The sequence below is a fragment of the Zootoca vivipara genome, chromosome Z2 (genome assembly GCF_965207765.1).
Source record: "Zootoca vivipara chromosome Z2, rZooViv2.hap1.1, whole genome shotgun sequence".
In the NCBI taxonomy this organism is placed as follows: domain Eukaryota; kingdom Metazoa; phylum Chordata; class Lepidosauria; order Squamata; family Lacertidae; genus Zootoca; species Zootoca vivipara.
In genome coordinates, this window is record NC_142585.1 from 35,963,424 (window position 1) to 35,988,001 (window position 24,578).

The 24,578-nt window shown below is 44.1% G+C and overlaps 1 protein-coding gene across 5 annotated transcripts in view; it reads right to left on the reverse strand.

Moving 5' to 3' along the window:
- AK8 (adenylate kinase 8) overlaps window positions 1–24,578 on the reverse strand; it is a 106,702-nt gene that overhangs the window by 53,631 nt on the left and 28,493 nt on the right. For all 5 annotated transcript variants that reach the window (XM_088664762.1, XM_088664763.1, XM_035102200.3 and 2 more), the window contains 6 exons: window positions 20,807–20,875; window positions 7,559–7,640; window positions 5,530–5,601; window positions 4,509–4,709; window positions 3,203–3,334; window positions 2,275–2,364 (listed from right to left, as the gene is read on the reverse strand). In XM_088664762.1, the coding sequence (XP_088520888.1) occupies window positions 2,275–2,364; window positions 3,203–3,334; window positions 4,509–4,709; window positions 5,530–5,601; window positions 7,559–7,640; window positions 20,807–20,875 (646 nt within the window). The remainder of the gene's footprint in view (window positions 1–2,274; window positions 2,365–3,202; window positions 3,335–4,508; window positions 4,710–5,529; window positions 5,602–7,558; window positions 7,641–20,806; window positions 20,876–24,578) is intronic.

A 24,578-nucleotide genomic window follows, 5' to 3' on the forward strand; every position in this document is an offset into this window, starting at 1 on the left:
GTATCATGCCAAAGGAGGACCCATCCAGCCAAATAGCTTGTTCTCACAGCAGCCAAACCGATGCCCCAGTGAGAAGCCAGAAAGCAGGACCTGAGTGTGACAGCAACATTCTCCACTCATGATTCCCAGAAAGCAACGGTTATTCAGGTGCCATGCTGTCTCCAACAGTGAAGGGAGAATAGGAGAATACACGTGCTTTAAATGTATGGTTTGTATGCAGCCACACATGCAACAAATGCAAACCTTGCTCCTTACCCTTGTGTGATTCAGCCATCACTGATGGATAATCCCAGAGTGAGGGGAAATGCCACTCTGTGTGCACAGCACACAGGCATCGCAGCCCCCTCCATGGCCCTCGACAGTAGGCAAAACTCTCCCTTGTGTATATCCTAGCTTTCATATATCGATGGGCATTTTATTTGATGTTGATGGCATTACCATTACAGTGGTACCTCTAGTTATGAACTTAATTCGTTCCGGAGGTCCGTTCTTAATCTGAAACTGTTCTTAACTAGCGGTGTGCTTTTGCTAATGGGGCCTCTTGCTGCCACTGCACCACCGGCATACGATTTCCGTTCTCATCCTGGGGCAAAGTTCTCAACTCAAGGTAAATCTTCCAGGTTAGCGGAGTTTGTAACCTGAGGTGTTTGTAACTCGAGGTAACACTGTACTATTATTATTGTTGTTGTTGTTATTACTACCATTGTAGTAGTTTTTGGCTTACAACACCATCACCAGTGGGCATTTCAAGAAAAGGTTGCTAGGAGGAGTGTTCTTGTTCACAGCTCCAGCCAGCTAGCAGCGACCCTTTTTAGCATACTCTATTCCATTTGCTCTCCAGTTTTCTTGCCCCTCACCCGATTGATAATCATCTGACATTCTATATTTGCTGCACATGCTCAGTTCTCATTGACTGTTTCAAATTCCTTCTTCTCTAAGGGTCCCCACAAACCCAAAAGTTGTTTATTAGTTTACTTCTGAAAACTTTGGGGTTCCTCCAACCCTGCTTATTATTCACTCCCTTGTGTGCAGATGGTGCTTCTTTGGCTTACCTATGGAAGCACTCTGAGAGAACAGAGTTCCCTATTATTTGATGACTGATGATGATACTAAATAAGCCTCATGTAGATGCCATGGATGGTCAAACCAGTCCATTTCACTTTCTCTTGGATTCTCATTGCTCCAATCTTAAGTTTGGTGCTCCACATATCCATATCAGTTTGCAATTTTTTAAAAAAAAAAAATTTCCTCAACAGCATTTTAGTGCTAATCTCTCCTACTATACACATTTCAAGTATAATTTTGACCAATCTTACGGCATAATAAAATTGTAAAGTGTTATCACTCTGTTTTCATTAGCTGCTTTGTAAGGTTCTAAAGGCAGGAGTGGGGTGGGGTGGCTCTGAGAAAACAGTGTGACAACTGAGCAGGGGAGGGAGAGGGCAGGTTAATATGGGAGTTTTAGTCCTCTGGTGACGGGTGGGAGGCAAAGAGAAGGAATTGGGAAGGGTAGATAGGGGAGCAAAGTAGGCATTTGTGGGGAGAATGGGAGCAGGGCTGGCAAATGAAGCAAGCAGGGGCACAGCTCCTAGTATGCATATATTTTCACAAAGCGTTTCCCCTAAATATAACTATTTTTTTGTACATAATTTTTACAAGTACATACAATGGTACCTCATGCTGCGAACGGGATCCGTTCCGGCGGCCCGTTCGCAACATGAAAAGGCTGCAACATGAAGCACTGCATCTGCGCACGCGTGTGATGCAATGCGGCGCTTCTGAGCATGCGCAAAGCGCGATTTAGCACTTCTGCGCATGCGCACAGGTTACGGACGCGCTGAACCCGGAAGTAACCCGTTCCAGGATTTCTGGGTTCGGCGTGTCCGTAAGCTGAAAAGACGCAATATGAAGTGGACGTATCATGAGGTATGACTGTACTGTCATTGATGCTTTTCTCTAGCAAGATCATTTTTGCACATACAACTTGACTACAGAACCACACAGTAAAATTTAGGGGTACAAGGGTTTCAGAGGACAGCTGGGTTTCAAGTTAGCACATTATTTCAGGAAGGGTAAACTAAGTAAGTTCGCAAACAGAACCAAATTTCTTCCCCTGCCCTTAGGAGATGCACCCTCAGCTCCAATCATGCCACAAAGATGCGCCCCCTCTAAACCCCAAGATTATGCATCTGTCGTCCGTCCCGTCCCCCCAACTTCCCTGCCTCCCCACAGATTTGTAAGCACTACATGGGAAGTGCAGAAATGTGACCTTACCTGGCCAACCACTGTCAAAATACGGCTTAATGAGTTCTCCAAGTTTTGTCTCGTCGGCTACAGCTTCCTTTAGCAATTGCCCGCAGCAAACTGAGAGGAACGAGGAACAAAAAAGACATAAGGTTAATTTTTAAAAAGGAAGTAAGAAAGCAAAAGCAGAGGGGAGGGGAAAGGTGGATTGTGGGGAGGGCAGAGAGAGAAAGAAATGGCAAAGAAGCTGCATATTGGAAAAAGGTCACTGAATAAAATAAAAGACATGGGGGCTTGAGCTGGTTTTTCCATCTCACCTCTCTCTCACACACGCATCTATACACATCTCTCTTTTTGCCCTAGCCAAACAAAAGCTGGAAAAAATATAGGATAAAAAGGAATACATTTGGCTGGGAACATTTTTATTTTAAAAGAAAAATATACTAATCAAAATATAGGGTGGAAAACAGCAAGTCAAGGGAGAGTCTATGGGTTTCTGACTGGTTATAAACTTATAATTACTGGAGGAGGAAGTTACAGCTTCCAATTTTTTCTGCTGGAGGTCCTGAGGAGCTCCTGGCTTCCTCATGTGGAAAGCTGCTCCCAAGGGCTGTTGGCTGCCAGTGCCAGAATGCTGGTAGCAGGAAAGGATTCAAGAGGTCCCTCTAATTCAGCGCCCCAAGAGCAAACAAATCAGAAGAATGTAAGTGGTGCACGGTGGCTGGATTAGGCCTAAGGGCCATCTGGTCCAGTTCTCACAATGCTTGATGGCTGCCCAATTATGGTACAGGAGCACAACAGCAGCACTCTTCCCACTTGTGCTTCCCAACAGCTGTTATTCAGAGCAACCGGCGTCCCAGCAGCTGGTACAAAGGGTGGCAGCAGCGGCCCAGCCGCATGGTCAGAGAAAGAGACAACCTGAGACCATTGAGGATTTAAGACAGGGAAGATAACAAACCATTGATGATGCCATATTTCTGAGACAGTAACATTGCTTGCATGCTTTTCCCAGAGCCTGGAGGTCCACAAAGGAGAATCCGGGGTGAAAATGGGTCGAGCGTTCGAGGCGGAGCTTGGACATGGGTGAAAACTGACAAACAACAGAAGTGGTGGAAAGTTAGGATATTCAACGGGTACCCAAAGGTAAGCACAGAGGAATAGATGGTGGGTAGTACTGTCCGTCCGTCCCCCATTCTGAAATCTGGCACCTGAAGTGCTTGTTTTGCTTTGCCTAACAGTAGGCCCCTTGCCCCTTGCAGGTTAAGGAGGCTTCCTGTTGGTTTCATGCCGGGGAGGGGGGCTACCCAAATATTAGAACCAACCCTACTCACAGCGGAGGGAAACAGTCCATTTTTGCACATAATTTATTCCCAAATAAATATCAGCTAACCAGAGACAGCTCTAAGCTGTTCTTCCCAGCCCAGCATATCTGCAGCAGAAACATAACAGGCCAAGCAGCCTGCTTACAAATGATGCTTAATTTGCAGTAAATAACCAAGTTAATTAGGAGTAATGATCCCCCAGACAGTCTCCACATCTAATTATTCTTTTTAAAAAATCTGGCTGCTTGATGCATCAACTGGAAGAAAAATACGGGGGGAGATGATCTGGAGAGGATTTTTTTCCATTCCAATTTTCAATTTATTTCACTGCATTATTAATTAATAATAATTAATATTCAGCCTGCATACATATATTTACAATTCAAGGCATGAATTGTTTATGAACGATGATGTGAACTTTTAAATGTAATTAAGTAATTTAGAGGTAATTAATTTTGTAAATTCCGGATATAAACCTCCAACTTGTTTACCTCAAAGTGTGGCGCTCGTGATTAGAAGGAAAGGCCCTTTTTCCAAATGAAAATATTAGCTGGGTGATAAAAACAGGCCACTGAAAGACTGTTGGGAAAGGGGACAATTAAAAAGCAAAAAAGAAAGAAGAAGAAATGTGCTTTGTGGCTGTCAATTTCTCTATTTTCCCTACGGAGAGCTCAAATGAAAGGAATCATTTATATACAAAGTAATGCTAGCAAACCAAAGAAATGAGGGTACATCACAAATATGTTTGTGTTGAGATGAGGGTTTGTTTCATGAATTGTTCCACTCCAAAACAGGGCTTTTAGGCTATTTCATCTTAGGAGATCTGGGGAGCGGAATTTTTAAAGTGGGAAAGAAATGATGCTCACCCTCTGAAAAAGATGGACCTGAAACCGACCCTGTTGACAAAACCACATAATCAAACAGCTGTCTGTCTCTCCTTACCCTGTGCAAAAACATCTGCGCATGGCTGGTCAGCGTTGATCAACTTCATGCAATACCCAAAGGACTGACGAATCCCAGGGTAGTCTTGATGGTATTTCAATAACCGCCTTGCAGTCTCCACTTCAGATATGCCATGCGGCACCATCAGGCGCTGCCGTATGTAGTTCTCAGTTGGCCAATCAAAAGTTGTATGGTACACTTCTGGAAATGGGTTGGCAGAAAAGATTCACTTGAACAGAGACCGGGCTGCATCTGCGCCATACGTTCAAAGCACAATTAAAAGCATATGACTTCTTTCTCCCTGTCTAATGAAACATCCTGGAACTGTAATTAATCCCCTCATGGGTAACTTGGAACAGGCTCATAAATGTGGCTGCCCCTGTTCTGTGGAACAACATACAACAGAAAGCCAAATTACAACATACAGTAATACCTTGGGTTACGAACGCGATCCGTTCCGGATCGCAGTTCGTAACCCGAATAGTTCGCAAACCGAGCGCTATGGGCGCCACCATTTTGCGCATGCGCAAAGCGCGATTTGCACGCGTGGCTTATGCGCGCGCGCGCGGCGAAAACACTTCCGGGTTTGCGCAGTTCGTAACCCGAACTGTTCGCAAACCGAGGTGGTCGTAACCCGAGGTACGACTGTACAACATACAACATACAACAGAAAGCCACAGTCTGCACTTTCCAGAAACAAATTAAGACATTTTTGTTCCATGGGCTTTCCTAGCTGGATGAAAAAGATGTTTTATCACGAGTGTCCACTCCCTAGCATTTTAGTCCTGTTTCAAATGTATTTGCTGTTTTGGTGCTTTTAACTGTTAATTATCTTTTGTGTAAATTGGCTTGAAACAAGTGGTTTAGGAGGTGATTAATAAATCTGTGATGGTGATAATTATATCCTAATCTACTGTATCCCCTGAGCTAAAGATTTCATGGCCCCTGTCACCTTTATCCTGCCATTCTCAGCCACCACGTCCCAATTTCTGTTAGCAAGAAAACAAAAACAACGCCACACCTCCAGTACAAATATCCACTCTTTTCCCAAGATTCCTCTCAATCAGCACAACATCTGGAGCGAAAAGCACCACTAGGAAGGAAGGAAGCAAAAAGAATTGCAAATACAACAAGTTAATTTGGCTTTCTGGAAGCCTGATTAAAACAACAACAACAACAACAACAACAACAACAACAACAACAATTAAAAGTATGCATTCCAGATGTGCGGAGAGGACTTTAAAACATATAGTTCTCTGTGTGTGTGTGTGTGTGTGTGTGTGTTCCTTTTTCTCCAGGTATCAGGGAAGTTCCTAGATCTGGTGCCAACCTGGTGCCCTCTATATGTTTTGGACTATAGCTGCTATTAGTACCAGTCACCATGAAGGCTGGCAGGTTGTGAAAGGCTATGCTGGACTTACAATCACACTAATTTGCATGAGGCAAATTCCTCCAGGGAATGATCTCACACAATCTTTATTGCAAGGTTGGGGAACCTCCAGCCTGTAGGTCAAACCTGGCCCACCAGGCTATTTTTCTGAAACCACACTCATCTGACTCACACCTGATGCCATATGTGAGTAGGAATATAAGGTGGATGGAGATGCAGCTGCTGACAACAAGATTGGAGCTTGTTTTGCAAGGAGTTCAACCCTGTTTTGTGCACTATCTTCCCCCATCCCAGCAGGGCAATTTTGACATGTGAGTGGGACACCACACCCGGTGTCCACCCAGTGTCAATATGACACCAGATGATTGACACGTAAGTAGTCAAAGTTGGCCAAAACTCCCCTGTCTTAATTTCAATGGTGCAGGGGCAGAGATTTCTGGGGATAAGGTGCTGTGATTTTCCTCCCCATTACAGTACTGTGCCGGGAGAAGAGGAACCTCTCCTTCCAGCTGCTCTGGTTCTCCATTAGAATCAGAACTCAAAGTATCACCATGTTTGGAAGTTTTTATATTTATGAAGTCAGTATAGAGTCTCAAAATTGGTCTACAGGTTTCAAATTGGTAAAGCACAGCACAGACCTACAATGCTTGACTAGGTTGAAGGGAAGACACTGAAGCAGAATTTGACAGCCCCTCCCATGTGCTCTCCTTTTAAAGGTCTCTATCTCTCAAGCTCTGGGGCCCTAGCCACAGGTCAGACTTCTCATGGGGTCCCAAATTCTCATCCCCAAAGATCCTCCTCCAGGTCAGCCTCCTCCAACTTTCCTCATCATCATCATAATCTGAACACTCTCTCAGATGCCTCCATAGGACTCATGATACCAGCTCTGGGCTGTGTTGGGGCACAAAATTGGGGTTATGAAAATTGCCTGAGGCTTAGTAGACCAGGGCAGTGGTTTAGCCACCACTGCTCTAGGCAGTAATGGAATCCATGGAAATGCAGTGGCTCCTCCCACCCACACTAGTCATTGGTTCTTCTGATTTGGGCAGTGAAAGATTTTCCTGGCTCTGACTCCTGGCTTGATTCTCTAGCTGCAACTCCTGGATTCACTCCTGGCTCCAGCATGAGGCCTGTACAGCTCAGCACTGATGTTGACCCCATTATAGTATTGGGCATTAGCAAATGCCCAGCTTCACCAGTCATGGGTGCTCTTCTGCCCCATGATATTCACAGAACCTATTGAGTTATGTCTATACTACTTTCTCTACCTCATTTCTGCGAATGAGGCTTACAAGTTTAAAACCTACTTAGCGGGATGCCTGGGTGCTTTGATCTGCCCGACCCTTCCCTACTGTAATGGTTTAAAAAAAACCTTTCACTTAATGTTTTAGTTGGGTATGATAGTAATTGACTCATATACACCCCATACAAAACAAGAATTATGTTGTAAAAAGAAAGAAAGAAAGAAAGCACTAAAAGAAATAAAACATGTATCCTGTAAAGAAGCCCTGGGGCAAGGGGGTAGGGCAGTCTGCTGCGTTTGACCTGATGTTCGCTTTGACTCTTCCTCATTCTCTTTCTCTTTCTCAAAATCTGAGAGAGAGATTAGAAAGTCAGAAAGAATTTGTAAAAAACACAATGGAACTAAACATGTTCTTACCAACGTGCTTGGGAATGATGCCCATTCCCTGTAGCTCCCGTGCAAGTTCTCGACTTTGGGGGATCCCCTCCATAATCCAGCCCTGGTAAAATAAGACATATAACAGCTGATCATTGAAATGAAGCACATATTGGGTCGTGGTGCTGGGGAGGCATGGAAAGAAAGGTCTCTGGATTGTGACAGCAGGATATGGATGCGGGAGATACTTGATTCAGTTCATGCTTCATCTGCACCTCCTGAAACCAACCAAAACAGAGCCATCCTTCAAAATTCACACTTCTCATAATTTTGCAGTGCATTTTCCCAACAAACTGATATGTAAAAATGTATTGTATCCATGAAAATAACAAATAGAGATGCATTCTCTTAGGAGAAACAGCTTTGCAGAAATGCAGTATATTGAGGAAAATGTGCATGTTTGGAGAAACTTGCATTAAAATGCTGCTGAATTTTCATGAGATCTTTTTTTAAAATTGCAGACCAATATACTTATTTTATTTATTGCATAAAACGTTTGCACCTGATAAAAGGGGGGCACCTCAAAGTGGTTTTCAGGCCATTGTGGAGAATCAAAGACTGCAAAACGAGAAACGAAGAGAAACAAAAATCAACATCCTCATCCATCCCTAGTTTCAAACCTCTGAGCAACTTTTCCCAGTACAAGGTCCATTGAAGCAGAATGCTTGTTTTATAGGAACAGAGATAGATAGAGAGATAGAGAGATAGATAACCATGCAACTCTTAAACCTTTTTTATCTGCACATAAAAGTCTTTACTGAAATATATATTTTTAAAAAAATGGAAAGAGAAGGGGGTGTCTAGGTATTTTTGAAATATTCAGGAGGATGTGAACTCATGCAGCCAACTTTTAAAAAGCTAAACCAAGCTAAAGAGGACAAAGGGGGAAAGATATGTGCATGTCCATCCCCCAAATTATACAGGAAAATGTGTTGTAATGGAAGCCTCCAAACCCCCAGAGCTAATGAAGCAGGCAAGCTAAAGAGATCTATATATGAAAAGGGCTGTTTGCTCCCTAAAGTCCTTGTTATAACCAGCTAAGTGCTGGACTGAAGAACTTTTTTATGATTATGTAAAACAAGACACACAAAAAACAACCAGGAAAAACCCACAAATGCTTATGAATCTATACTGGTCTGGCTGAGGCTGAAAGGAGATATAGTCCAAAACATCTGGCGGGCACCCGGTTGGCAAAGGCTGGTCTATGCAATACCAGACTGAACCTGACCCAAATACTGAACCAAACCTCTCTCCCTGCACCTCCCTGAATCAGAAACCAACTGGAATCACTATTTGAAAGCCAACCAAATCAATCTTGAATTGCTAATTGAACATGGACAAAGACACAACTGGGGTGTGGAGAGGGGAGAATGGTTAGCGTCTCAAAACAAATCTTAACAACTCACTGACTAGAACAGGCATAGGCAACCTTGGCTCTTCAGATGTTTTGGAACTACAACTCCCATGATCCCTGACCACTGGCCCTGTTAGCTAGGGATCATGGGAGTTGTAGTTCCAAAACATCTGGTGAGCCAAGGTTGCCTATGCCTGGACTAGAAGAATGGTTTCTCTCAAAAAGAACCAAATCAGTCTTGGAGGTTTGCAGGCTTACTGAATGCTTACTGAACCTTTACTAGCTTGAGGGAGTACAATTTCAAATTATAGCTGAGCACAAATCTAAGCTGAACCAAATCCTTCAGTGGATTGATGCCTGACTAAGTGGCACCAGTGTCAGCTGGAGCTGGGCAGCTGCTGGGGCCCATGTGCAGGCAGAGCCCACTGGGGCTCCTCATAGTTGGTAGGGTGGTCAGCCATACATTTCCAAAAAGAGAGGATATGCATCACGAAAAGGACAAAAGAGGGGTTCAATTGACGTAACATTTTAATTTATATGTATCAATGCACTTTTAGAAATAATGTTTTAAAAACAAACACAATACATCAAGCTGCAGTGGGGGCAGACACCAGCTGACTTGTGTGCCTACTACCCAAGTAAGCCCAACTGCTGATAAGCTCCTACGGGCCATTTTTATGGCTCCTTGACGAAACTTGGGGACTGGATAGCCCTCAAACAAAGGCCATCTTCAGAGGATCAGCTCTTCACTGCAGTAGATGGTCCTCTGTAAAGTAGGACATGTGGCTACAATAGTGGTGGGTGCCACAAGTAGTGCCCCCATGCTTACAGGTGACAGCACCACCACTTAATTGGGTCACTAACACACATGCAGCCTTACCTCATGGTGCTAACATGCTTCTTACTAGAATGACCCTCCATTTTTAATTTCCTATAATCCAGGAGTCACCAACATGATGCCCACAGGCACCAGTATCTCCATCAATACCTCCTATGGTGACTGCAAAAGATCTCTTGGGGGGAAATCCAAACTGTGTTTGAATGGGTGACTGCTGCTAAAATGCAATGCTACAGAAAAGGAGTAGTGATGAACATCTGTGGGACTGCTGGGGGGGGTCACACCAGTGGCTATATGCCAAGGACCCACTTATGCCCGACAAGCCAGCCCCATCCAACTCGCAGAAACATAGCTCACTTCCATAGCAACACTGAGCAGTGGCGAGGGCAGCATTTAAGACCGCTAAATCTGGCCAAAAATTTCACTCTGCTTGGTGACTTGACCCTGCTATCATATTACTACCAGGAAATTTTCAGAGGAAGACGGGAGAAAATTGCGTGTGGGTGCACATATACCATGCAATATATATTTAATATTGTATTAAGCCATTGATAATTACCAGAATCTGTAATCGATAGGGGACCCCAAAAGCTGCAGAACTGTTCAAGGGAAACATATCCCATGAGGAAGAAACCAAAACATTCTAATTATTGGAAAACACAACTGTCTGCTTGCAACTCCCTAATTAGCCCAGTTTTACTAACATGCTATGCCACGGATTTCTTCAGGAAACGGGAAAACATTCTTGAGGCAAGGGTATAATAGAAACTGTCCACTGTCACCACTGCACCTCCCAGCATCATGTCTGCAACCAAAACAGCACCTACATTAAGGAAGTCCTAGTATCTGAAAGAAGTGGGGGAGAAGAATGGTCCATATCCTATATGGCTGACAGGTGGTGGTGACTGCTGCCCATCTGAAGAAGTGTGCATGCACACGAAAGCTCATACCTATGACAAACTTAGTTGGTCTCTAAGCTGCTACTGGAAGGAATTTGTTGTTGTTGTTGTTGCCCATTGGAATTGGCAGGGCAGAAAGCAGGGAGGTCAAACAGCAGGTTTAGCCACAGCAAGATGAAGCCAAAGCCAATGACAAGCAGAACCAGCTTTGTTGTTGTTTAGTCGTTTAGTCTGACTCTTTGTGACCCCATGGACCAGAGCACGCCAGGCACTCCTATCTTCCACTGCCTCCCGCAGTTTGGTCAAACTCATGTTCGTAGCTTCGAGAACACTGTCCAACCATCTCGTCCTCTGTCGTCCCCTTCTCTTTGTGCCCTCCATCTTTCCCAACATCAGGGTCTTTTCCAGGGAGTCTTCTCTTCTCATGAGGTGGCCAAAGTATTGGAGCCTCAGCTTCAGGATCTGTCCTTCCAGTGAGCACTCAGGGCTGATTTCCTTCAGAATGGATAGGTTTGATCTTCTTGCAGTCCATGGGACTCTCAAGAGTCTCCTCCAGCACCATAATTCAAAAGAATCAATTCTTCGGCGATCAGCCTTCTTTATGGTCCAGCTCTCACTTCCATACATCACTACTGGGGAAACCATAGCTTTAACTATACAAACCTTTGTCGGCAAGGTGATGTCTCTGCTTTTTAAGATGCTGTCTAGGTTTGTCATTGCTTTTCTCCCAAGAAGCAGGCGTCTTTTAATTTCGTGACGGCTGTCACCATCTGCAGTGATCATGGAGCCTAAGAAAGTAAAATCTCTCACTGCCTCCATTTGATGGGACCAGTGGCCATGATCTTGGTGATGGGACCAGTGGCCATGATCTTGGGTTTTTTGATGTTGAGCTTCAGTGGCCATGATCTTGGTTTTTTTGATGTTGAGCTTCAGACCATATTTTGCGCTCTCCTCTTTCACCCTCATTAAAATGTTCTTGTATTCCTCTTCACTTTCTGCCATCAAGGTTGTGTCATCTGCATATCTGAGGTTGTTGATATTTCTTCTGGCAATCTTAATTCCAGTTTGGGATTCATCCAGTCCAGCCTTTCGCATGATGAATTCTGCATATAAGTTAAATAAGCAGGGAGACAATATATAGCCTTGTCGTACTCCTTTCCCAATTTTGAACCAATCAGTTGTTTCATATCCAGTTCTAACTGTAGCCTCTTGTCCCACATAGAGATTTCTCAGGAGACAGATGAGGTGATCAAGCACTCCCATTTCTTTAAGAACTTGCCATAGTTTGCTATGATCGACACAATCAAAGGCTTTTGCATAGTCAATGAAGCAGAAGTAGATGTTTTTCTGGAACTCTCTAGCTTTCTCCATAATCTAGAGCAGGCATCCCCAAACTGCGGCCCTCCAGACGTTTTGGCCTACAACTCCCATGATCCCTAGCTAACAGGACCAGTGGTCAGGGATGATGGGAATTGTAGTCCTAAACAACTGGAGGGCCTGATCTAGAGCATGTTTGCAATTTGGTCTCTGGTTCCTCTGCCCCTTCGAAATCCAGCTTGCACTTCTGGGAGTTCTCGGTCCACATACTGCCTAAGCCTGCCTTGTAGAATTTTGAGCATAACCTTGCTAGCATGTGAAATAAGCACAATTGTGCGGTAGTTGGAGCATTCTTTGGCACTGCCCTTCTTTGGGATTGGGATGGAGACTGATCTTCTCCAATCCTCTGGCCACTGCTGAGTTTTCCAAACTTGCTGGCATATTAGGTGTAGCACCTTAACAGCACCATCTTTTAAAATTTTAAATAGTTCAGCTGGAATATCATCACTTCCACTGGCCTTGTTATTAGTAGTGCTTTCTAAGGCCCATTTGACTTCACTCTCCAAGATGTCTGGCTCAAGGTCAGCAACCACACTACCTGGGGTGTACGAGACCTCTTTCTGGTATAATTCCTCTGTGTATTCTTGCCACCTCTTCTTGATGTCTTCTGCTTCTGTTAGGTCCTTACCACTTTTGTCCTTTATTATGGTAATCTTTGTACGAAATGTTCCTTTCATATCTCCAATTTTCTTGAACAGATCTCTGGTTTTCCCCATTCTATTGTTTTCCTCTATTTCTTTGCATTGCTCATTTAAGAAGGCTGTCTTGTCTCTCCTTGCTATTTTCCGAAAAATAGCAGAACCAGCTAGATGAGGGGAAACAGTATCAAGCAATCTAAAATGGTTGTTTATAAGACTGTGTAGATGAATCACAGTTCAGTGACGGAGCACATTCTCTGCAAGTAGGGATGAATGTTTCCAGTCTGCATCCATTTCCTTGTGTGATAATTTGTAAGTTTTCTCCCGCTTCCACATCAATATGTGTTTTTTTTAAAAAAAATTGTGTGAAGATTTCACGTTTAAATATGTTTCTTTTACTGCATTTTCGCACAGAATACAACTTTATAAACCTACTCCATTGGAAAAAAATTTAATCAGGGAGTCAAACCATTAATTTTGTTTTATTTTTTGGTTCAGCCACAACTCAAGGTGTCCCAGTTTGGTTCTGGTTCAAGATAATAAAGGTTCAGCCTGTGCAATCAAATTGGTTCAACTCCAGTTCACTTGAGATTATCTTTGTAGTGTTTGATTTCAACTCTACAAGCACAAGCACACAAGCATCCATAGTAGATTAAGAAATAAATCAAAGTAATTTTAAGGAAGGAGGAAACGATTTAGTAAATAAACACTGAACAGTTACTGTGATTAATTGACTTTAAGGTTTTCAGTTGAGTTTTTCTTCCTCTGTCATAATAATAGAACTTGTAGATATTCAGTGAAAGTGGAATGTTGGAAGATTCAGGACAGACAATAGAAAGTACTTCTTCACACAGTACATAATTAAACTTTTTAATTTATTATTAATTTAACTCCATAGTTGGAGGCAGTAAATGTTTCTGAATATCAGTTGCTGGAAACTACAGGAGAGGAGAGCGCTTTTGTGTTTAGGCATTGCTTGTAGGCTTCACATTAGGGCATCTGATTAGCCACTATGAGAACAGGATGCTGGACAAAGTGAGTCATTGGCCTGATCCAGAAGAATCATAGAGTTGGAAGGGACCTTGAGGGTCATCTAGTCCAAACCCGTGCCATGCAGGAATCTCTTCTTACATTCTAATTTGCTCCCACAATGGGTAGTGATGGACAAAAACCTGGATGGCTTTAAAAGATGAGTAGACAAATTCAATAGCTAGCCATGATGACTATGTTCATGATAACATGACTATGTTCCACCTCCATTGTCAGAAGCAGTATGGGAATCACAAGTAGGAAGAGTGCTGGTATGATCGGGTCCTGCTTGCGGGCTTCCCATAATGGGCATCCAGTTGGCTACCGTGAGGACAGGACTAGACCTGTCTGATCCAGCGGGGCTCTTACATTCTTATTTGTGATGGCATCAATGTAGGATTTGAGGGTGAATGTCCCCAGCCTCATCCAACAGAACAGAAGGACTGCCAGATCCATCAGGGTTGGCTGACCACATTTTGAAGTCAGCAAAGTAATGCACCTTAGCACAGGAATGGGGAACCTGTAGCTCCAACTCCCTCCCATCAGCCCCAAGTCAGCATGGCTAATACTCACCAAAAGACCATTCAATTCAGAATTGGAGACCAAAGTTGGAGATTGCAAAAGTTATCCGTGGCTGAGGGTCACTGATTTTTGCCCACTAAGTTCCATTGAAACAAACAAACAAACATTTGCTACCCCACAAGTAGAAAAATACCACCCCTGAGATCACATATGAAGCTGGTTCCCACACCCAAGTCTATAAAGTTTGTGATTTCACAGTTCAAGGCTCTAAGCAAAGCAACAACAAATGAAATGAAATAACTAAATAATAATAATCCAAGAAGGTAGCTCAACAAACAAGTTGCTTGTAATTAAGGCGCCATGCTAATACATTATAAATAAGCCCTCTCTAAAACAGTTAGATATATGGGTCATTCTCCACCTCAGCCCCCCCCTCCAAGGTTTCCCAGTTCCAAGGCCCCAGCCAATCCCTAATTAGAATACATTATCCGTCGGCTTGACACTTCAGTGAAATGTCTAGCCTGCCGCCGAGGTGCAGCTCCGCTCGGCACAGGGTTTATTGATATTCCGCTGCATTTCCTTCGCCATGCCCCCAGTGGCTCAGTTCTGTTTTATCACACATCAAAAGGGCCGTATGCTCAGGGCGCCCCCCCCCCTTGCACATGGCTCAGAGCCGGAGGTCTGGAACAGCTGCAAGTAGGATGGTATCACAGAAGGGACAAGCTCCAAACAGATGTCAACGATAAAAAAGGGGGGGATAAGAAGACAAGGGGGGGGGAGATGGGAAGGATTGTGGCTTGGGAGCCAAGGATGAAGGAACAGCACAGAGTCCATCGAGGCAAGTCAGGCTTTGTGCAAATGCTGGTCGTTCCTGCCCTCCTGACTGCCATTAAAGGCTAATTAGTACCTTCACAAGCTAAGGATTTGTTTCTTTGCTAAGCAATTGGGAGGGAGAGAACGCTTCCCCACACAGGCAAATAATCCCCAGACGCTTGAATAAACGGAATAAAAGATCCTTCACACTTGGTCCCACATGTCTGTCTGCCTCTCCCATTTGATCTACTTTGAAACAGGGCACCATGCACGTACCCCAGTCATTTAAGAGCTCATCCATACAGTGCTTTAAGGTGAATGGTAAGCTTCCTGTGCCTCCATTATTTTTTCCATTGTACACATAGTGTTCTCCTCCAAGTCAGTATCTTTCCCACACTTTCCCCACCCTCAATCTGGATTCCCCCCCTCATCCCAATCCCTCTGCAAAAAAGGAGAGAGCATGAGAAAACCAAAAGAACAGCTCTGCTGGATCAGGCCAATAGTCCATCCAGTCCACCATCCCGTTCTCACAGTGGCCAACCAGATGCCCCAATGGAAAGTCCACAGGCAAGATATGCATCAATGGTGTGTGGCAGAATGAACTTGCATGTTGTTGGGAGCAGGGAACCAGCTGGGGTGGGGGGCCCTGTTTGTATAGGGCAGACCCAAGACAATCTGGTGCTGGAGATGAAGGAAAAAATAGTGCCACTCGCTCACCCTTCATGCAGAATCAAACCAAATTGGCAGCTGACTCCACTTCAACCTGGCAACAGATTAGTCTCCACCACCACACCTCAGCTAAGCAGGGTAGTTTAGGGAAAGCAGCATGGGGGTGGGCTTCTACCACACACACCACACACACCATGCTTTGTTTCTTTGGGGCAGCTACCTCACCTCTGAGTTACCGCATTTATTCAATTTCACAATTTCTGGGTGACTAAGTTCATCGTTTTGGAAAGCTTGGGATACAATTTCTTTTCTTTTTCACAAATGAAGGAAAAGATAAGAATGGTAGAAAAACATGCTTTTTATATATGTAATTGTTTTATACTTTTTATTGTATGGTAAAATCAATTGGAGATGCTTCATGGGAAGAGATTTCTAACTGGAATGTAATTAAGGGTTCTGGGAATTGTAGCTCTGTGAAGAAGATCTCCTAACAATTCTCAGCATCCTTTAGCAAATTAAAGTTCCCAATATTTTTTTCTGTTAAATTGATATATAAGAGTTCTTTGAAATGCATAGTGTGAACATGACCTATTTATTTCCTCACAGCATAGTTTTGAGCAGGCCATAACTACGCTGGTGGACTCGGCAAGGTTTTGTGTGAAGGTCTTCAAATGATTCCTCACCAGGGCATCTTCAGCTCCTATAAAGTAACTCTGATACCATACTAAACCAGCACACCTGTGGCTTCAAGAAACAGCCAGTGGGGCTGCAAGGACCTTATGTGAACCTCGTAAGGCACAGCAGCCCCAGTTCCCATTCCCACACATAGCTTGCTCTAGAACATAATGCCTGCCATAAGTTTTCTTGGTTTGCTAAGACCACCACCACTCCCTGCGTGATCCCTCAGCACCCTAACTGCATTTGGATTTGCAGAACAAGCCCTATGGGGTCCCGGCAGAGCCATTGATCAATAAAACTGTTTTCCTCCGAGGATACAAGCGACATCTATAAACCTGAGAGTGTCAAAACAACGGCACACAAAATCCGGCATTCTTACCATCGGCAGGATGAAAGCTGGGCAATTAATGCCAGCCGAATGACACCACCAGGAGAAATAAAACAAACAGCTGGTAGTACAGTGGGCTGGCGGCCCGCTCCTGGCAATCTATTAACATTTTTTTCCAGGATAATATACTGACTTGTGTTATGAACCACAGCAGCATAAATCTGGCTCAAGAAGCAAGCTGACGGCCTCTGCAAGATTCAAATATTTTGGGGTGGGGGTGGGGGGGGAGATTTTTTTTTTTTATTCCAGATGTAGCATGTTTTCCTTTCAATGTGGACATTTTAAAAGTGCTATCAAAAAAGTTTTGCATTTATAAGGCACTAATCACCAAGACGATTCCTGTGTCTTTGTGCTACAGCTGTTCTCCAAGGACAGGGGTGGTAGCATGAGCTGAGGTCACAGGCTCCACCACTAGATATTGAACAGGGCTGAGGCCTGGCTGAGCAAGGTACCCATGATTGTAGGAACACTAGAAGAGCCCTGCTAGATCAGGCCAAAGGTTAATCGAATCCAGCATTCTGTTCTTATGCTGGTCAACCAAATGTCCATTATGGGATGCCTGCATTATGGGATGCCTGCCTGAATGCAACAGCAACTCTCCCCACTTCACAGCAACTGTTATTCAGAGGCAGACTGCCTCTGGTAAGAGACAGCTTTATCCTCCATTACTTTGTCCTCACTTAAAGCCATTCAAGCTGGTTGCCATCACTACAATAAGAACAACAAGTCCATTGTTTTTGTTCATAGTTCCTGAAGAAGTATTTTGCCCTGAATTGTGTTGAGCTGCAAGAAAGAGCTTTGCGTCAGTGAGCACTGCAGCCTATTGTCCTTTTAGTTTTGTACCCATGGATTAGAATGTAAAGTTGTAAACCATAGTCACAGCTTCCCAAGCAAACCATGGTTTAGAGGAGTCTATCTCCTTTTGTTTGCCATCTGATCAGCCCATCCATCTCTGAGTGTGGTGGCTTCTAGGAATCTGGATCAATTGTCGATTCAGACATTTGCCAAACCACTTTTTTTATTCTGCTCTGCCAGTGTATCACAAAGCAAACCTCCTTTTATTAATCTTAACATTATGTCAAACCATCATTAAGCTTCCTGAACCATGGTTTGGCATGATGTCTGAATGAAGCCTCAGAGGTCTAATTCCTGTGTGCATTAATACACATTTATGCAAATACAAGAAAACCACACTAGATATTTGGCCCTGTGGGATAAATATCTATCTATTCATCATCAGTGAAGAGGTGGGGTGGGGAGAAGGATAAATAAACAGATAAATTACTGAAGCAGCTCAGCTTTAAAGAGCTCTAAGAGAAATCAGGCAGACCCAAATAATTCAAGCGCAAGTCATTTGCAATGCAAAAGTTTAATTCTACTTTGCAAATTCAAAATGAGCAGATAAATTATGGATTAAGGTGCACAGTATTTTGTACGGGCAAACTGACAACCACTTTCCAGTCATTTAGACTTCCCTTCAAATCTCTCACCTCCCTTTTCCTTGAACAATTCAAAAGGACTGATGCAATTTTCTTGTAGTTGATAGAAAAGGGGGGACAGAGGGAGAGTGTGTGTATAAAATGGCACCCTAAAAATGTAATGATTGGCCATTTTAAAACAGAAAGCAGGTGATAAAAAATAGGCTTTTAAAAGTTAATGAGCTAAAAAGAATTAGCTTTCTTATATCTTTGATGCAGCCTATTACAAAATGAAAATCTGTAAATGAAGTAAAAATAAAAGTCAGTGTGGTGTAGTGGTTAGAGTATCAGATAACGATCAGGGAGACTCCGCTCACCATGGTGAGACTTCCCCCTCACCATGTACTTTGCCATGCAAAAATCTGCTCAGGGAGGTTGGGGGAACCCTCAGGACAGATTTAGGTGCTGTGGGAGGGAGACAATGTTCTGTTGTGCAAGGATAAGGTTGGTCACTGTGACTGGTTACTCTGAGAACAGGCTGCTGGACTAGAGGGGCCTTTCATCTGATCTAGCAGGCTCTTCTAATATTCTCTCTCCCTCCCCCAATTATTTCTCAAAGTTTCAACACATACATGTTCTACATATTTTCTTCCATCCATTCCTTTTAGACCGCTCCACCTCCATGGCTTCCTATACCCCCCCCCTTTTTAATGCTGCATATCGTCAAAGAAATTGCCACCCATTATCATTCTATTCTTTATCCTAGTTTGGCTCTTCTAATATTCTTATCCTTCCAATATTTTTATTCATCCTTCAACTCTCTCTTTCCATCCATTTTCCATCCATTTACAAGAGGCAGTGATGGCCACCCATGTGGGTGGCTTTAAAAGAGGATAGATTCATGGAAGATAAGGCTATCAATGGCTACTGGTCAAGATGGCTAGGTTAATCTTCACAGTCAGTGGGAGTATGTCTACGAATGCCAGTTGCTGGGAATCACAAGTAGAGAGAGCTGCTGTTGTGCTAAAGTCCTGCTGGCAAGCTTCCCATTGAGGCATTTGTTGGCCACTGTGAGGACAGGATGGTGGACTAGATGGGCCACTGGCCTCTGCCAGCAGGGCTGATGTTCCTGAAATACCAAGGAATTGCGACAGACACAAGGACACAAGGATACACTGACTGCCCATCCAGTCAGTAGCCTCTTCCTATTTCCTTTCAAGGACAGTCAAAGAGGTCTCAGGTGAGTGGGGTAAGGCTAAGGGAAAGAGGAACAGCCTCTTATTTTAATTGTTCCATAATTGGTACAGTAGGTATGCTGGTAAATGGCTACAACCTTTTGCAAGGAGATCCCTTCACGTTTTAGATTCTCTTTGTAACAATCACCTCTTAGAGGGACAGAGAGAGGAAAAGTCATGTCAGGAACTAATTATAAACATTCTGATTGGTCTCCCCCCAAATTCTTATTTATTTTCCTTTTCTTGGCACACATCCCATCTCCTTGATTAACATACCTTTAGTTAAATATGCATTATGGTATTTATAAACATCTTTATTAATTCATACTATGTTACATAAATATACCTTCAAAGATACTGGTGTTGATTTAAATAGGGCTCCTTGAGCAAAGGGAGACAGCAGCCCCTACCAGGAGGCAAAGCAAGGTGGCCATCTCCTGTGGCAGTGGATCAGAAGTGCCTCTAAAAGGTGTGTGCATCCAGAGACACACAGATCTGACCAGTGAAGCCAGTACAGCTAGGAATGTTCTACCTCCATGACTGGGAGCAGTATGCCCCTGAAGACCAGTTATTAGGAATCCCAAGCAGGAAGAGTGCTACCATGAAACATCTTGTTGGCCCCTGTGAGAACAGGATGCTGGACGGCCTGGACCAGACGGGCCGTTGGTCTGATCGAGAAGGCTCTTCTTATGTTTTCTCTCCACTGTCAGAGGAAGTATGCCTCTGAATATCAGTTGCTGGGAATCACAAGTAGTGTCATCCCCAGCCTAGACCTGATGCCAGACATTGAGTCCTTGAAGGAAGGACCAGACACCCCACAGATCAAGGGCCAGATATGGAGGTACCAAATAGTCTTGCAAGTTAAAAATTTTAATTGCATTGATAAAAAATATTGTTATTTTTTTGTAAATTGCTTTTGAGTTTTGTTTTGTTTTTGTTTTTACAATCAAGCAGTGCATAAATTTTATGAAATAAATAATTCTGTTTGCTGAGGAGGAAGAGCAGGATATGAAATTAAAAATAAATAAATAAACAGCACTATAATGAATGCACAATTTTGGAGGGGAAATCCACGAAATGGTTGGTTGGTTTGCTTCTTTGCTTCTTAATCTTGCCTGTTTATAACAGGTTTGCCCACTCAGGACTCTGCCAGTCGCCTGTGGCAGTCAACAGAACTACACGGCTGCTCTCCCTTTGGATGGCCAGACAATTAACATATGTGTACCTTCAGCTTCCCCCATTTATGCTGTTAATCACACTCCAAATTCCATGCAATGACCTTGGGGAATCAATCCCACCCACAGCACAAACTCCCAGTCACCTATCCCACCACACCTCATGAACAATCTCACCCAGCAAGAGCCACACTTACGCTGTGAATACAGTCTTCGATCTGCAAACGTTCCCCAATCAGTTCAGCCCACAGAGTGCCAGGGATGTTCTAAACATTTTAAGAAAGAAATACGGTGAGTTTAATATCCACAAAGCAGTTCAAAGAGAATTACTACACATTCCGTGTTTGAGTACCCCCCTTAAAAAAAAAACAGCTGGAGGGATCAAACCCTTTGCAGGAAACTGACACACAAAAGGAAAACAGAAAGCTTCCACCACTCTAGCCAGTGAAAGAAACACATTGTCAGCTAAGCAGTGGAGCTTAAATGTACAGTTGGTGGGGTTAACTGTTTTTTTTTAAACACTCTTGACTAATTAGGCAACATTTTTATATAAAAACACACACACTTTATTTTAAATTTAAGTATTCCAAAAACTGCAGGTGGGAAGCCCCATCTTAAAAGAGGCAATCTCCCTTGCCTCTAGCCCGAGGGAACACCTATTCTAAAGTGGTACACAATTTTAAGCACTGCCTTGTGGAAGGGGTGTGGCTCAATGGCACAGCATCTGCTTTTTTTTTGGTGCAGAAGGTCCCAGGTTCAATTCCTGGCATCTCCAGGAAAAGACTCCCTGTCTGAAACACTGAAGAGTTTCTGTCAGTCAGTGTAGATAGACAGTATTGAGCTAGATGGACCAATGGACTAAAGCAGTTTCCTATATCCATTACAGCTTGGTTTGGTTTTTAACTGAAGATGCTGGCAACTCCAGGCGCTAGGGACTGACTTGAGATCTTCTGCATGCAAAGCACATTTCTATGGCCCTTCCCCAGGTATGGAGTGTGCATTTTCCAGGCCTGGATGTCATGTCCCCCTGAAGTGAGTTTTTGGAACTGGAGATGGAGATCTGAGCTGGAAGCTGAAGTCTGTTATATCAGAGTCCTGCTCAGAAGACCAGGCAAGAACAGAAGGCCATGCTCCTTGTACGCCTGCCAAACCAGGCAAATCGCCAACGAGAGGCAGAGCCAACTAAGGCCACATTCTTACCATATATTTAAAGCACTATGATACTTTAAACAGTCAAAGCTTCCCCCAAAGATTTCTGGGAGCTTCTTTGGGGTGCTGAGGATTGTGAGAAGACCCCTTAATCCTCTCCCAGAGCAACCAATAATTCCTAGAGTTCTCTGGGCAGAGGGATTGCTTGTCAAGCCACTGGGAAATGCAGCTTTAAGAGGGAAAACAAGGGTGACACCCAACATATCTCTGTACCCTTAACAAACTCCAGCTCCCATTTTTTTTGAGGGGAAGCTATGATTGTAGAAAGCGACACCTGATGGCTTTAAAAGAAATGCATGGTGAGAATGTGGCCTAATTCCAGTTTTGCCCCCATTCTCTTTCCTGCTTAGTTCAATAAGGGGAACACAGAGGTTGAGGAGGAGGAGGAAGCTGACAGCTTAGGCCCCTACTCCCTAACTGGTTCTTAGAAAACCGGTGCCACAATTAAAGGAGGATATCGACAAATTATTATTATTATTATTATTATTATTATTATTATTATTATTATTATTTTAATCAACAGAAAATACATAATAAGAACAAAAACAAAGACAGCCCAATAATATCCCCTTCCACAACATGTTTTAAAAGGGCATGTCAAAAGGCGTTGTTATAGAGGAAAGTTTTCACCCGGCACCTAAAGGTGTATAATGAAGGCGTCAGCCGAGCCTCACCGAGGAGAGCATTTCGCTGCAGAAAAGGCCCATACTCATGTTGCCACCTTCTGGACCTTGTGGAAGAGACACACGAAGAAGGGCCTGAGAAGAATGTGTGCAGCAGAGAGCAACCAAGATGATTTAACGGTCTGGAAACAAAGCCTTATGAGGAACAGTTGAGGAAGTTGGGTATGTTTAGCCTGCAAAGAGGGGACTGAGCGGAGATACGGTAGCTATTTTCTAAAAGGCTGTCATGTGGATTATGGAGCAAACTTGTTTTCTCCTGTTCTGGAGGGTAGGACCTGAACCAATGGCTTCAAGTTACAAGAAAGGGGATTTCAACGCAACATCAGGAAGAACTTTCTGATGGTAAGAGTTGTTCAACAGTGGAACAGTCTCTCTTGGAAGGTGGTGGACTCTGTTTCATTGGAGGTTGTTAAACAGAGGTTGGATGGCCATCTGTCATGGATACTTTAGCTGAGATTCCTGCATTGCAGGGGGTTGAACTAGATGACCCTAAGAGTTCCTTCCAACACTACAATTATATTATTCTAACGGCAAATTGATGACAGGCAGGCAAGGGAGCAACAAAATGACCCACTTAGGTCTTTTCTCAAACATCTCCTGAGCTCCATCCCACTCAAAAGCAGGCACATTCATGCACATACAGGTGAGGGGGAAGGAAGAGCAAAAGGAAATAAAATGTGTTCCTTGCAAGTCTGTGGGTCCCGCAGGGAGATGCGTCAAAGCCTCATGCAGCCTCTCGCGGCTGGAGCTGGGACTGGTGGCTTTGAGGCTGTCATTTTACAAAGGTGCCTCATGCTGCTCTCAGAAACAGCCAGACTCCCACTTCCCTCTTTGATGTGTCATTTCAAGAGAGGCTAGTGGGCTGCCAGGGGGTCCACCTAGCTAAGGCTTAAGGAGCCAATTTAAACTAGAGTCCTCTCCGGATTCCTTTAGCAGCCTTGCAATCTGAGCAATCTGCGGAGCACCTCTGTTGACCAGAGCTTGGGGGGTGGGAATAGTCAAGGGGGCATTTAGAGACAATGCAAAGGGGCTGCTGAGCAAAGCCGCTCTTTCAAATTGCAAAGGTCCAGAGCCAGCTTCAGTTTCCAAGTGCTTTTTGTTCTGACTCAAGTTCTGCATACTACGTGAGTTTTTGTGGGTTGAGGAACAGCAGGCAGCTCTCAGTCCTGCATGCTGCTTATCCAGTTCTCTGGCCGAAGGGAAGAACCACAGGGAGGCCAAGGAAGACTCCTTGGACCAAGTGATCAGAGCAGCTCAGGTGAGCTTCCCTGAGCCTTATAAAAGCTTCCAGGTGCTACTAGCGTGCGTATCTAGCGCAGCATTGTCTACATTGACTAGAAGTGGCTCTCCAGGACTTCTGAGAAGGAACATTCTCAGCCCTACATAGAAATGCCGCTCGGGGTTGAACCTGTGACCAGCTGCATGCAAGGCAGATGTTCTACCACTGAGCTGCAACCCTCCATCAAAGTCAGGAGCACTGGAAGCGGTCTTATACCACATCAGACTCCTGGTCAATCTCTCCCAATATTGTCAGCACTGGCTGGCAGCAGCTCAGTAGGCTTCATTCAAGAGACATTCCCAGCTCTACCTGGAGACAACAGTGATTAAACCTGGGACCTTCTGCCTGCAGTGCAGATGCTCTGCCACTGAGCTACAGCCCTTCCCTGCTATATATCACCTCAGTAACAAAGGAAGTTGTCTTATGGAATGCCAGACCACTGTGGTCTACCGAGCTCAGTACTGTCTACACTGACTGGCAGTGGCTCTTCCGGGTTTTGGACAGGGCTCCCCCCTAGAAATGCCAGGGATCAAACCTGAAAACTTCTACATGCAAAGAATGTGCTCTGCCACAGAGCCACAGTCCTTCGTCCTCAGCAACACAGGGTCTGATACAGGTGCTTGGCACAGACTCAAATTTTCTCCTCCATTTATAGAGCCAGCCCTGGACTTTTTGCCCTGCAAGATGGAAGGTCCCCCCTCAGTCAGCTCCCACCATCTCTCCCTCCCATATGGTTAGCATCTCTGAGCCGCCTCACCACTTAAACCTATTTGGCTCCTCCTTCTTCTAATGGTGACA